A 14948-nucleotide genomic window follows, 5' to 3' on the forward strand; every position below is an offset into this window, starting at 1 on the left:
ACATCCCAACCCACTGTGTACACATCCCAACCCACTGCGTACACATCCCAACCTCACCTCCAACCTACTGTGTACACATCCCAAATATACCCCAACCCACTGCGTACACATCCCAACCCACTGCGTACACATCCCACCCATACCCCCTGATCCACTGTGTACACATTCCCAGCCTCATCCCAACCCACTGTGTATACATCCCAGCCATACCCCCAGGTTTTTGGGGGGAGGGTAGCGTAGTGATTAGTAATCTAGAAGTCCAGGCTATTACCCTGGGGACACCGGTTCAAGTCCTACCACGGCAGCTGGTAGAATTTAAATTCAACAGGCGCCAGAGTGTGGCGACTCGGGGATTTTCACAGTATCTTCATTGCAGTGTTAATGTCAGCCTAGTTGTGACACTAATAAAATACAATTAAGCTACTTCACGACCCCCCCCCACTTATCCCCATGAGCCCGACACCCCCGTACCAACCCATGCCCCTCTACCCACTACATGGCCCCCTCATACTCCTATGCACACGCCCCCCCCCCCCCTCCCACACACAACCCCGTGGCCCTTTATAATCCCCAAAAACCTGACAGCAAAGTCTTGGACCAAATCGTGCACTTGATCCCTGGCTTGAGTCGCTGTCTGTGCGGAGTTTGCACATTCACCTCGTGTCTGCGTGGGTTTCCTCCGGGTGCTCCGGTTTCCTCCCACAGTCCAAAGGTGTGCGGGTTAGGTTGATTGGCCGTGCTAAAAATTGCCCCCTTAGAGTCCTGAGATGTGTAGGTTAGCAGGTAAATACGTAGGGTTACGGGGATAGGGCCTGGGTGGGATTGTGGTCGGTGCAGACTCGATGGGCCAAATGGCCTCTTTCTGCACTGTAGGATTCTATGATTTTCTATGATTCTAAATTAAACTGAACAAGATACAAGAGTACAGACTTCACCCTGGGCCTCTGGATTACTAATCGCTCCGCTCCCATCTCCCCAAAAAAACGTTCCCACAGCTCGGCAAATAATACTTCACAGAAAGCAAATGGAAATTATCTGCACAATCAGAAAGATTTGCTCCTTTTAGATACAGTCTGCGCGACAGGCACCATTTCTGATTTCAGACCACACAGAGACAATTCCGCTCACTCCACTGGACGCCTGCTCACTGCAGAATTCTGGACCTTGGTCAGAAATTCAAGGCTGGCCTTGCAAAGCTCCAGGTTTAACTTGCGAAGGCACGTTTGACCCCGCTTCTCGTATCTGTGAGTCACAGAGGAAACACCAGGATCGAAGAGCAGTAATCTCAGCAGTGAGGGACTGGATGAGCACACTGCTCCGGCGAGGGAACTGAAACCACCCAGATAGCCGACTCCCAGCCAAGCTTCTTAACCTCGTCGACTGATCTTCGAGCCCGGAGAAGCTCAAGGCGAAGGCAAGTTATCTTTTCAGGAGCAAACTGGAGCTCAGGCATCCAAACTAACCATAAAATCATAAGATATAGCAGCAGGATTAGGCCATTCAGCCCATCCATTTTTTTCCAAGATGGCGCTGGAGCCAGGCAACTTCTTGCAAGCTGTGCCCAGCATACTTTCTAAGTCTATCTTTTACTCTCTTTCTATGCTTCTAAAACTTCATTCTGCACTCTCTCATTTCCTTCTCTATGAATGGTATGTTTTGTCTGTATAGCGCGCAAGAAACAATACTTTTCACTGTATACTAATACATGTGACAATAATAAATCAAATCAAATCATCGAGCCTGCTCTGTCATTCGATCAGGACTGATAAGTTACTCAGCATGTGGAGATGCCGGCGTTGGACTGGGGTGAACACAGTAAGAGTTTTAACAACACCAGGTTAAAGTCCAGCAGCTTTATTTGGTAGCAAATGCCATGAGTTTCTCAGCCCCATTCCCCCGCCTTTTCCCTGTAACCTTTGATTCTGTGAATTAAGCAGCTATTTTTAGTTCTGCCTGCACAGAAGACAGAAATAGCTTTCCAGAAATGCAGGGCAAACAAGTGTCTAGTGAGAAGAGGGAATTGGAGGAAATTAGTACCAGTAAGAAATAGTGCTGGAGAGGTTAATGGGAATGAAAGCCAATAAACCCCCCAGGGCCTCCTTCTCTACATCCCAGGGCTCGAAAGGACGTGGTCATGGAAATAGTGGATTTGCTGGTTGTCAAATTCCAAAATTCTGTCGATTCTCAAACAGTCCCGGCAGATTGGAGGGTGGCAAATGTAACCCCATTATTTAAAAAAGGAGAGAGAGAAAGAAAACAGGAAGTTACAGAGTGGTTAGCCCAATATCAGTAGTAGGGAAAATGCTAGAGTCTATTATAAAGGATGTGATAACAGGACACTTAGAAAATATCAACGGGATTTTTAAAAATTCATTTGTGGGACATGGGCGTCGCTGGCTGGGCCCAGCATTTATTGCCCATCCCTAGTTACCCTTAGAGGGCAGTTGAGAGTCAACCACATTGCTGTGGCTCTGGAGTCACATGTAGGCCAGACCAGGTAAGGACGGCAAATTTCCTTCCCTAAAGGACATTAGTGAACCGGATGGGTTTTTCCGACAATGGTTTCATGGTCATCAGTAGATTCTTAATTCCAGATTTTTTTATAGAATTCAAATTCCACCGTCTGCCGTGACGGGATTCGAATCCGGGTCCCCAGAACATTAGCTGAGTTTCTGGATTAATAGTCTAGCGATAATAGCACCAGACCATCGCCTCCCCGTCAATATGGATTTAGGCAAGGGAAATTAGTGCTTGGGTCCCAGCTATTCACAACATCAACTATTTGGATGAGGGGGATCAAATATATTTCCAAGATGGCTGATGACACGAAACTAAGTGGGAATGTGAGTGGTGAGGAGGGAGCAGAGAGGCTTTAAGGTGATTCAGACAAGTTGAGTGAGCGGATAGATACTTGGCAGATACAGCATAACGTAGATAAAGGGTGAAGTTAGCCAATTCGGACAGAGAAACAGAATGGCAGAGTATTATTTAAATGGTGACAGATTGGGAAATGTTGACGTACAAAGGGACCTGGGTGTTCCCGTACACTAGTCACTGAAAGCAAACATGCAGGTACAGCAAGCAGTTGGGAAGGTAAATGGTATGTTGACCTTCATTGTCAGAGGACTTGAGTACAGGAGCAAGGATGTCTTACTGCAGCTGAGAGGCTGGCGAGACCACGCCTGGAATATTGTGCACAGATTTGGTCTCCTTGCCAAAGAAAAAATATACTTGACATGGAGGGAGTGCAGCGGAGGTTCACCAGACTGATACATGGGATGGCAGGATTGTCGTACGAGGAGAGATTGAGTTGATTGGGCCCGTATTCACCGGAATTTAGAAGAATGAAAGAGGATCGAATTGTAACATATAAAAAGGGATGGATAGACTGGATGCAGGGGTGTTGTCTCCTTTGGCTGGAGGGGGTCCAGAACCTGGGGGTCACAGACTCAGGGTATGGGGTAGGCCATTTAGGACTGAGATGAGGAGAAATTTCTTCACTCAGAGAATGGTGAACCTGTGAAATTCTCCACCACAGGACGCTATGGAGGCCACAAATCACTGACTGTATTGAAGAAAGAAACAGATAGATTTGCAGACACTAAAAGGGTCACGGGGTATGGGGAGAGAGCAGGAGTTTGGTGATGAGATGGAGGATCAGTCATGATCCCGTTGAATGGCGGAACAGACTGAATGGCCTACTCTTGCTTATATCTTCTACGTTTCTCCTTCTAAAATAAGAAGCCAAAATATTGTGGTCAGGATGTGAGTGAGTTCACAAAAGATTGAAAACAGAATTGGAGAATTAGAAGCATTAATCGCAATGGAAGGACCCAATGTTGAGCCTGATTAGCACAAGAAACGTGACAGAATCCCCATTTCTGTCCATAAGCAGGAATTTTAATCACATTTCAGCTGAAATTTTGACAGAGCGATAACAGGAAGTTAGGGACTGGTGTATATCCCCGGCAACACTCTAGACAGCCCTGGGCTAAGGCCCCAAACATGACTAAATCTACCCACTCCGAAAATGTGCCTTGAAACATCTTCGCCATTGTTCCAAAGGACCATAGGCACATCTGTCCATTGGAAAGAGACAATTCTGGTAGCTTGTAGCTTGAGGGATGCTACTCACAAGCTCAGGGCAAAGCAAGGAGGCCAGGCCTCCGTGAGATACCAGAGCCAGTTCAGGGATTGAAGCCGCACCTTCCTGAAACAACAACATATGGAATATTGCTGAAAACAAGCAGACTTTTTTTTGTCAAAGCTTTGCTCTTGCACTCATCAGGACATTCTCAAGAAAATACCAAATGTCAGTGGGAAACAACATATTTATATGAAGAGAGAGCTGATTGATTAGTAAGTTGATTCCAATTGGTAGAGGTGCTCATATGGAGAATGCACCAGTTGATGGTGACCAACAGTTAACTGCCAAGCATTGTTTGAACTTTGAACCAGGTAAGTTTGACTCTGCTTGATCAAGACGCTGCCCTGAGGAATGAACCAGCGAATGGCTGTCACCTATTTTGTTTAGCTGAAACTGGAGCAATGAGCGTATATGTTCTTTGTGTCTGCAAAGAACGTGGTGCATTCTCCACGGTAACACATCGACCAGAGTCTGCTTCCCAACCCACTAGCCAGAGGCAGTGGTTACTCCCTATTTTATCAAAACCCCCTGGTAATTTTGAATGCCTCTACTAACTCTCTCCTCAACGTTATCCGCTCTGCGAAGAACATCTCCCACTTCTCCAGTTTCTTCATCGAACTGAAGCCCCTCAGCCCTGGCAAATACTAAGGCTGAGATTTACCGGCTCCCACCACCCCTTCCCCCACCACCGCTGGGATCTTCAGGTCCCGCTGAAAGTCAATGGACCTTTAGCTGGACTGCCACACACACACACACACACCGCTCCCCCCCAGCCTTAGTGGAAATTTCTAAACCAAATTTGTGGCTTGACCCCTCAATGATCAGGTCACTCGCGTATTTTCAAACCCGGTGAAGAGAACGAGGGAACCAGACCCCATCGACATTACATTAATAACCATCGCTGGAAACTGCCCAGCGAAAGGGTGCCGCAGATCAGATTTGTAGGGCAGATACACACTTGGAAAACCCGTGTTGGTTCCCAATCACTCTACGGCAAAGAAGTAAACGCCAGGGTACCGTACCAGTTATCCACAGGGCAAACGTGGTGATTCCGCACTGCCACCGCATACCTGTTCAAAACAAACCAGAGGTCAAGTCAGAGGTCAAGTCCCAGGTCAAGTCAATTGATTGCTCAATTCCTATTCTGGCCAATCTCAACAAGAAAAGCAATTCCGGAACATTCAATGAGGGGCTGAAAATAGAATGATCCAGTTAGCCTTTACACGTGGAAGCAGGAGAAGGCCATTCAGCCCCTCCAGCCTAACCCGCCATCCAATTAGATCACGGTTGATCCGTGATTGAACCCATCTGCCCACCTTGCGTCCAAAACCCTGAATACACTTGGCCCAAACGTCTCTCAATATCACTTTGGAGATTTCTATTTGACCGTCAAGCCTCAACAGCGGGTTTTGTTTGTTTGGGGGCGGGGGGGGGGGGGGGCATGGAGCCAGGGGGTAGTTCCCGATTTCCGCAATCCACTGCGTGAAGAACACCATTCCCAAATGGTCTCACTTTTTTTTTTGAAGCAATGGCCTCCCTATCCTGAAATCCCTCACTCGAGAATAGTCTTACTGTTCACAAGGTGCGCACGCACGCACAGTGCGTCAGTGCGGGGTTTAATCAAAGTAAAATTGATAACCTATTCGTAAATGGTTTATAGTAATTCAACTAAACATTGAATTCTAATCAAGACTCCGTGTTGTATAACTTCAACTTTCAGAATCGCCATGCCTGTACAAAATGTTCTGTTCTGGAGAGAGCTCCCCGAACACTCCTGATACCATCATATCAGCTTGCTTCAATGTCAGTAAACTGCAGCTTCAAATCCTGACGGGAAGATGGGGGGATATAATCTGTGTTGATATTTTAGCGCAGTGCTGAGGCGTTACTAGAGGGACCCTCGGACATTAGCCCAAATCCGACCTGACCTAGTGCAGGATGTAAAAGATCTTATTGAAGAAGAGCGGGGAGCTTCTCTCAACATCCCGATCAATGTTTACCTTCAACTAAGATTAGTCCAAAGGTGTGCAGGTTAGGTTGATTGGCCATGCTAAATTGCCCCTTAGTGTCCCAGGATGCTTAGGCTGGAGGGAGAAGCAGGGTAAATATGTGGGTTTATGGGGATAGGGTCTCAATGGGCCGAATGGCCTCCTTCTGCACTATAGGGATTCTATGATTAATTCATAGATTTCCAACAGTGCAGAAGGAGGCCATTCGGCCCATCGAGCTTGCACCAACAACAATCCCACCCAGGCATTAGCCCCATAACCCCATGTAAAATCATAGAAATCATAGAAACCCTACAGTACAGAAAGAGGCCATTTGGCCCATCGAGTCTGCACCGACCACAATCCCACCCAGGCCCTACCCCCATATCCCTACATATTTTGCCCGCTAATCCCCACATCCCAGGACACTGAGGGGCAATTTTTTAGCATGGCCAATCAACCTAACCCGCACATCTTTGGACTGTGGGAGGAAACCGGAGCGCCCGGAGGAAACCCAAGCAGACACGAGGAGAATGTGCAAACTCCACACAGACAGTGACCCAAGCCGGGAATCGAACCCAGGTCCCTGGAGCTGTGAAGCAGCAGTGCTAACCACTGTGCTACCGTGCCGCCCCCTCGCCAGTGTATTTACCCTCGCCAGTCCCTCTGACACTAGGGGCAACTTACCATGGCCAATCAACCTAACCCGCACGTCTTTCAGATTGTGGGAGGAAACCGGAGCACCCGGAAGAAACCCACGCAGACACGGGGACAACGTGCAGGCTCCTCACAGACAGCCGAGCCGGGAATCGAACCCAGGTCCCCGGCGATGTGAGGCAGCAGAGCTAATTACTGTATTACCCTTTGCGTTCTGAGTCGTTTGCCTCACTGTGGCGTGTGGGACCTGGATGCCAAAGGGCTTCCACCTTTCAGTTCACTGCGACCAGCCACCTTCCCTTTGGGCTGTCTCGAAGAGGTGACAGGCACTAGGTTAATGCAAGCTCTACTTCGACAGGGCCAGGGTTTTTCGGAGGGTGGGTGGATTCCCTCCCCCATTGGGAGGGGGAGGATTCCCTCCCTCCTCGTGGGGGGGGGGGGGACACATCCCCGCTGACACTGCCCATCCCACAGCCATCTCCCCCCCCTCCCCAAGCGTTAGTGAGGTGCAGGTGGGACTCGCGGCCCTCACTCGGAAGCAATTCCCGCCTCGGAATGCCGGCCAATCTCTCTCCCCCTGCAGCGCCGGTGGCTGCAGTGGCCACGACTGGGACTGCAAGCAGTGCCCGAGGGGAGGGAAGCGGGCTTGAACAAAGGGGGATGGGGTGTCGGTGGAGAGGCTGTGGGGGGCTGCGGAGGCAGGTCCTGCGGTTACTGGAAGTAAGGTGGTGGGTGGGGGGGCTGATGACGGAGGCGAATCTCCCCCCCCCCCCCCCCCCGAAGCCTGGATCCAATTTATTTTCCTGCTTCCCCTGACATTGCACCCACCTTCTGAAAATTGAGGCTGAGTGGGGAACGGCCCTTAGGTGGTCAATAGTTGGCTACTTGAGGGCTTCAATTGGGGAAAGGGCATACGGCCCATCCCAGGCCTCACTTTCCCCAGCATTAAGATGACGGAGAGGTCGGGGTGAGTGGGAACCCAGTGGGAAGCCCAGCCGAGGAATTTTACCGCTTGGCTCCACCCAATCCCCACCCTCTTACAAACCCATTGGCGGGGGGGGGTTGGGTGGGGGCGGGGGAGCATAAGATTTCTACTCCGGGTCTTGTCCACTGACTAGTCAAGAGATCCTCCATTAGTAATGGAACGGGCCCCCTTTCCCCCTGTCCGACCTGCTCTGCGAGAGCTCCAGGGACCCAGTCTGTCACCCTCCACCCTGGGAGCCGGGTAGGCCCCGAGGTCAAGTCCAACTCCAGGAGCTGCTCCTTGCGGAAGGGCTGGTCAGACAGCCCAGAGCTCCATCCTCCCAGAGCTCCAAAGGGAGGGAAGGAGCCCGAGGTTGAGTAAAAGAGGTAATTTCGGTGAGAGCTGATTATCTGATGAAGATAATCTTGAGAAAGCAGGACGCAGAGCCAAGGAAAATAAAGTCTTGCTTTCTGAGTAAAATGCCAGCATGTTTTAATTCTGACTGATTCCTCAGAAATGATTAAAAGCAACAACAACTTGTGGAACCTGTGATGATCCTCCAAGTTTGTGCTTTCAGTTCCCTTTTGGCCTGACACGAGTAATAATTGTTTATTTTAGAGTTGGCTCCCAGTGTTAATGACTCAGCTTCTCGACTTCAACATCAGCCTTTCACTGCCGTCTGCACATCTTTAACACATTCCGTGTCAGTGTGGTAGGTGTGAAACACAGACATGGATCCTGTCACTATGGTTGTCTACATATAACGCGACAGCACACTCACTCCCCGCTTGCCGACAATGACAACTACACTCAAGAAGCTCTACACCATCCAGGACAAAGCAGCCCAGTTTGAACGGCGACCACCTTAAACATTCATTCCCTCCACCACAGTGACAAGCGTGTGTACCATCTACAGAATGCACTCACCAAGGCTCCTTCAAAAGCATCTTCCAAACCCGTGACCTCTACCACCTAGCAGGGCAAAGGTTGCAGGAACACACAGAAACATAGAAAATAGGAGCAGGAGGTCGCCATTCGGCCTTTCAAGCCTGCTCTGCCATTCATTATGATCATGGCTGATCATCCAGCTCAGTAACTTGTTCCCGCTTTTCCCTCCATATCCTTTGATCCCCTCCGCCTCAAGTGCTATATCTAACTGCTTCTTGAAAATATTTAATGTTTTGGTCTCAACTGCTTTCTATGGTAATGAATTCCACACGCTCACCACTCTCTGGGTGAAGAAAGTTCTCCTCATCTCAGTCCTAAATAGTTTACCCTGTATGATCAGCCTGTGACCCCTGATTCTGGACTCCCCTACCATTGAGAACATCCTTACTGCACACAGCCTGCCTAGTCCTGTTAGAATTTTATAGGTTTCTATAAAATTCCCCCTCATTCTTCTAAACGCCAACAAATATAATCCTAACCGACTCAATCTCTCCTCATACATCAGTCCTGCCATCCCAGGAATGGTAAACCTCCTCTGCACTCCCTCGAGAGCAAGAACATCCTTCCTCAAATAAGGAAACCAAAACTGCACACAATATTCCAAGTGTGACCTCACCAAGGCTCTGTATAATTGCAGCAACAGTAAGAAGTTTAACAACACCAGGTTAAAGTCCAACAGGTTTATTTGGTAGCAAAAGCCACACAAGCTTTCGGAGCCTTAAGCCCCTTCTTCAGGTGAGTGGGAATTCTGTTCACAAACAGGGCATATAAAGACACAAACTCAATTTACATGAATAATGGTTGGAATGCGAATACTTACAACTAATCAAGTCTTTAAGATACAAACAATGTGAGTGGAGAGAGCATCAAGACATAAAGACTTGATTAGCTGTAAGTATTCGCATTCCAACCATTATTCATGTAAATTGAGTCTGTGTCTTTATAAGCCCTGTTTGTGAACAGAATTCCCACTCGCCTGAAGAAGGGGCTTAGAGCTCCGAAAGCTTGTGTGGCTTTTGCTACCAAATAAACCTGTTGGACTTTAACCTGGTGTTGTTCAACTTCTTACTGAGTTTACCCCAGTCCAACGCCGGCATCTCCACATCATAATTGCAGCAAAACATCCCTGCTCCTGTACTCGAATCCTCTCGCAATGAAGACCAACGTACCATTTGCCTTCTTTATCGCCTGCTGCACCTGCATGCTTACCTTCAGTGAGTGGTGCACAAGGACACCTAGGTCTCAATGCACATTCTCCTCTCTCAATTTATAACCATTCATATAATAATCTGCCTGTTTTTGCTGCCAAAGTTGACAACCTCACACTGATCCACCTTATACTGAATCTGCCAATCATCTGCCCACTCACTCAACTTGTCTGAATCACACTGAAGCATCTCTGCATCCTCCTCACAGCTCACCCTCCCACCCAGCTTTGTCTCATCTGCAAATTTGGAGATATTACATTCAGTTCTCTCATCTAAATCATTGATTATATATATTGTGAATACAAACATGGGAACACCACCACCTGGAGGTTCCTCTCCAAGTCACTCACCATCCTGACTTGGAAATATATCAGCCATTCCTTCACCGTCGCTGGGTCAGAATGCTGGAATTCCCTCCCTAACAGCACTGTGGGTGTACCTACACCTCAGGGACTGCTGCGGTTCAAGAAGGCAGCTCACCATCACCTTCTCAAGGGCAATTAGGGATGGGCAATAAATGCTGGCCTAGCCAGCGACGCTTAGACCCAATGAATGAACGAAAAAAACTGAAAGGGAAACAGTGTGACATAAGCCAGCTGCTGTTATGTGATACCCGAATGGTACCCAGAGCACATTTCAAAACCTCCATCCCCATCTCACTGACTCGAGTGATACTTTTGCCCCAGTATTTATGGAGCATTGAGGAGGGCGAGTGGGGTAGGTGCAGTTTGATGCATCCAGGCAAGCCGATAAGAAAGGTAACATGGAGGTCCACTACAGGGCTGGAGGGGCCTGTTCTGGTAGGCCACACCTAAGGAGCACTGAGGAGGCAGAGCTGGGATGGGGGTGGTGGAGGGGCAGGTGGAGTAGGGCATTGGGAGTGGGGGGGCGGGGTTGAATCTGTTGTAGTTCAGCAGGGAAAGCAGAGCCAAGCTTGGAGTGGGAAGCATATTTTCTTGAAAGGCCAGTGGTGAGAGTGGGGATCCCTCTTTCTCCTCCTGACCCACAAGCAGTGCTGGAAAGTTTCTTACCCACTGGAACCAGGCCTACCTCACTTTCCTTCAGCAGCCAGGCTTTCCCGAGCTTGGGAAAAGCAGCCCACATGGAAATAAATAAAAAAAACCCATCTAGCCTCATGACTATTTTTCAGTGCCTCTCGCGAGGAGGTCAGTCACCCATCCCCCGGAGGTATAACTTATGTCCAATGACACTACCACTGTCCCCTTGGATAATACAGCACCTTGCTCTGCTTTGTAATCCAAAGAGAAACTTCTTGCTCCAAACTATTTCTGTCCAAAACACAAATCTCATCCCAACATTCCTGGCCCCTATTTCTTCTGAGTTGTTCTTAGGAAAGCCACATTTCATTAGTTATCTTCAACTCCTGGAAAACAGATTCTGTCAGGATTGAGGGAGACCGAGGATTTCACACTGTGGGAAATTCTAATGGTCAACACATGGCCACCAATTGAATGAGATGCCATAGAGGTGGACAGGGACCTGTGGCTAAACTGGACACCCTTTCAGTCAGTGACCACCTCACCCCCCTCCCCCATTAAAACTGGACATAGATCAACGCAACAATGTCGGCCAAAGCTGTGATGGAGTGCCAGGAGCCAAATTTCATAAGATGGGGACCGAATCTCTTTTCGAAAAGGAGAAAGAAATTCCAGGGATGTGGGGAAAGAATGGGGGAGGGGGTATAAAATGGGAAAACTCTTTCAAAGAGTCAGCACAGGCATGATGGGCCAAATGGCCTTCCCCTGTGCAGTGTAAAGTTTATTTATTCGTCACAAGTAGGCTGACATTAACATTGCAATGAAGTTACTGTGAAAATCCCCCAGTCACCACAGTCTGGTGCCTGTCCGGGTACACTGAGGGAGAATTTAGCACGGCCAATGCACCTAACCAGCATGTCTTTCAGACTGTGGGAAGAAACTGGAGCACCCGGAGGAAACCCATGCAGACACGGGGAGGATGTGCAGACTCCACAGAGACAGTGACCCAAGCTGGGAATCGAACCCGGGTCCCTAGAGCTGTGAGGCAGCAGTGCTAACCACTGTGTCACTGGTATGATTCTCTTCATGGCTACAAAGAATCTTCACCGTGACTAGCAACCATTTTCAATGACTACAAACTTGCATTTGCTCTCTCGGTGCTGTGGAACAGGACGGGGCGGTGGGGGTGGGATGGTAGATGGGTGCAGGGACCAGCTGAGTTACAATGTAGTTTGGAATGCAGTTCCCTTTTGCTGATGAATACTGAACTCCATCTAAAGAAATGCAATGGAACAGCATCCAAATGAGGTTACATGTCCAGCAGAGGTGTCGAGCCCAGCTACGTCCCTCCATTTAGGGGAGGCGATGGCCTAGTGGTATTATCACTAGACTATTAATCCAGTTCTGGGGACCCGGGTTCGAATCCCACCACGGCAGATGGTGGAATTTGAATTCAATAAAAAATATCTGGAATTAAGAATCTACTGATGACCATGAAACCATTGTCGATTGTCGGAAAACCCATCTGGTTCACTAATGTCCTTCAGGGAAGGAAATCTGCCGTCCTTACCTGGTCTGGCCTACATGTGACTCCAGAGCCACAGCAATGTGGTTCACTCTTAACTGCTCTCGGGCAGCTAGGGATGGATAATAAATGCTGGCCAGCCAGCGACACCCATGTCCCACAAATGAATAAAACAAAACATCAGTTTAGATACATCACCAGAAATTGAGCATTGGGCAGGATCTTCTATTCCCACTGACGGTGCATCCTCTGCCACCGATTTCCGGCAGTGTGGAGTGGATTCAATGGGAATTCCCATTAACAGCGGCGGAACCAGAAGATCCTGCCACTGGCATGTTGCCTCCCACTGCCCAATAAAACACCACAGGGAAGCCAGGGAATCCCAGCAATTGAGCCTGTGAATTTTTGGAATTCTCTACCCGAGGGAGATGTTAATGCTCAGTCGATGAGCCTACTGAAGATTGAGACTGAGAGATTGTTGGACACTCAGGGATATGGAGATATGGCAGACAAATGGAGTTAATATTTGTCAATGATGGTAATGAATGGTGGAGCAGAAAGGTGGGGCCATGCGGCCTACTCCTGCTCCTAATAATGAGGGCGTCTTGATCCACTTTAGAACAGGCTGTGTATTTATCACCAATTATACTGGTTGGGAGGGTGGGGGGCTGGGGGAAAAACGGGGACGAGGGGACGGGACGGTCGAAGTTAGAAATTCAGGCACGCAGCATTTTTCACACACTTTGTGGCATCCTAAGTCCTCAATACTTACAATATTTCACAAGCTCAATGTCATCTGGCACCGCACCATCCACCATATTGGTCGGAGCCAAATAATGGTCATGTGATGGAAACTGGCTTCATTCCCTTACATCTGTAAACGAGTGTCCTCACAAGTCCTCATTGAAAGATTGGTTTGAGTTGAAGCATCTGCTGCCAACTCCTTCTAAAAATGCACCATTTAGTTTGTATTGGCTCACCTCACTCCTCCTCCTCCCCCCCCCCTTCCCCCCCCCACTGCCAGTCCGACTAGAGGAATAACTTCATATTTCTCAGTTACATTTCATCTGCCGTGTCTCAATCCAGCTAGTACAACACTGTGGGCGCCAGAATACAACATCTCCTCCAACTCACATAATCCTTAAACAGTGCAACACTTGAAAGATTGCTGGCATTGTTCTGAAATGCTTACTGCCTGCGCTAAAATTGAGGTCTGAACACTTAAAAATGTTTTTAACATTGATTCTACAGGATGTGGGCGTCACTGGCTAGTCCAGCATTTATTGCCCATTCCTAATTTCCCTTCAGAATAGAATCGGAGAATCGACAGTGCAGAAGGAGGCCATTAGGCCCATCGAGTCTGCACCAACAACAATCCCACCCAGGTCCTATTCCCGTAACCCCACGTATTAGCCCTCCTAAGGTGGTGGTGGTGAGCTGCCTTCTTGAATGGTTGGAGTCCCCGAGGTGGATAAAAGCAGAGAAGTGTTGTTGCAATTGTATAGGGTGTTGGTGAGGCCACATCTGGAGTATTGTGTCCAGTTTTGGTCTCCTTATTTGAGGAAGGATGCGGTGGCATTGGAGGCAGTTCAGAGGAGGGTCACCAGATTGATTCCGGGGATGAAGGGGTTGACGTATGAGGAGAGATTAAACAGTTTGGGTTTATACTCGCTGGAGTTTAGAAGGATCATAGGGGATCTGATCGAGGTTTATAAAATTTTAAAGGGGATTGATAAGAAAATGTAGACCAAATGTTTCCTCTTGTGGGGCAGTCTAGAACAAAAGGTCACAGGTCTAGGTTGAGAGGTGGTAGATATAAAACTGAGATGAGGAGGAACTACTTCTCACAGGGGGTGGTAAACCTGTGGAACCCGCTGCCCCATAGCACGGTGGGGTCTGAATCATTAAATGGTTTCAAGAAGGAGATAGATATATTTCTAATAAAATAAGGGATAAGGGGATATCCCAGGTGGGGAGGTGGATTTGAGACCAGGGAGAGATCAGCCGTGATCTGATTGAATGGCGGAGCAGGCTCGAAGGAGTGAATTGCCTACTTCTGCTCCTAATGCCTATGTTCCTATGTTCAGGTAGCCCACAGTGCTGTTAGAGAGGGAGTTCCGCTATTTTGATTTGCACATGATTATAGTCACATCTGGTTTTGATTCCTTATCCAAGGAAAGATGTCCTGGCATTGGAGGCAGTCCAGAGAAGGTTCACTAGGTTGATCCCAGGTATGGAGGGATTTTCTTATGGGAAGAGGTTGAGTAGGTTGGGCCTGTACTCATTGGCGTTTAGAAGAATGAGAAGCGACCTTATTGAGATTTATATGATTCTCAGAGGGCTTGACAGGGTAGATGCTGAGAGGCTGTTTCCCCTTGTGGGAGAGTCTAGGACGAGAGGGCATAACCTCAGAAAGAGGGGATGTGCATTTAAGGCAGAGATGAGGAGGAATTTCTTCTCTCAGAGGGGAGTGAATCTGTGGAATTCTTTCCCACAGAGGGCTGCAGAGGCTG

The 14948-nt window shown here is 48.4% G+C and overlaps 1 protein-coding gene across 4 annotated transcripts in view; it reads right to left on the reverse strand.

Moving 5' to 3' along the window:
- LOC144480316 (transmembrane protein 150A) overlaps positions 1-14948 on the reverse strand; it is a 94435-nt gene that overhangs the window by 65932 nt on the left and 13555 nt on the right. For 2 of the 4 annotated variants that reach the window (XM_078199670.1, XM_078199669.1), the window contains exon 3: positions 5170-5217. The exons of the other annotated variants lie outside the window; for them this stretch is intronic. In XM_078199670.1, the coding sequence (XP_078055796.1) occupies positions 5170-5217 (48 nt within the window). The remainder of the gene's footprint in view (positions 1-5169; positions 5218-14948) is intronic. 4 annotated transcript variants of the gene reach the window in all.

The sequence above is a fragment of the Mustelus asterias genome, chromosome 28 (assembly GCF_964213995.1).
Source record: "Mustelus asterias chromosome 28, sMusAst1.hap1.1, whole genome shotgun sequence".
In the NCBI taxonomy this organism is placed as follows: domain Eukaryota; kingdom Metazoa; phylum Chordata; class Chondrichthyes; order Carcharhiniformes; family Triakidae; genus Mustelus; species Mustelus asterias.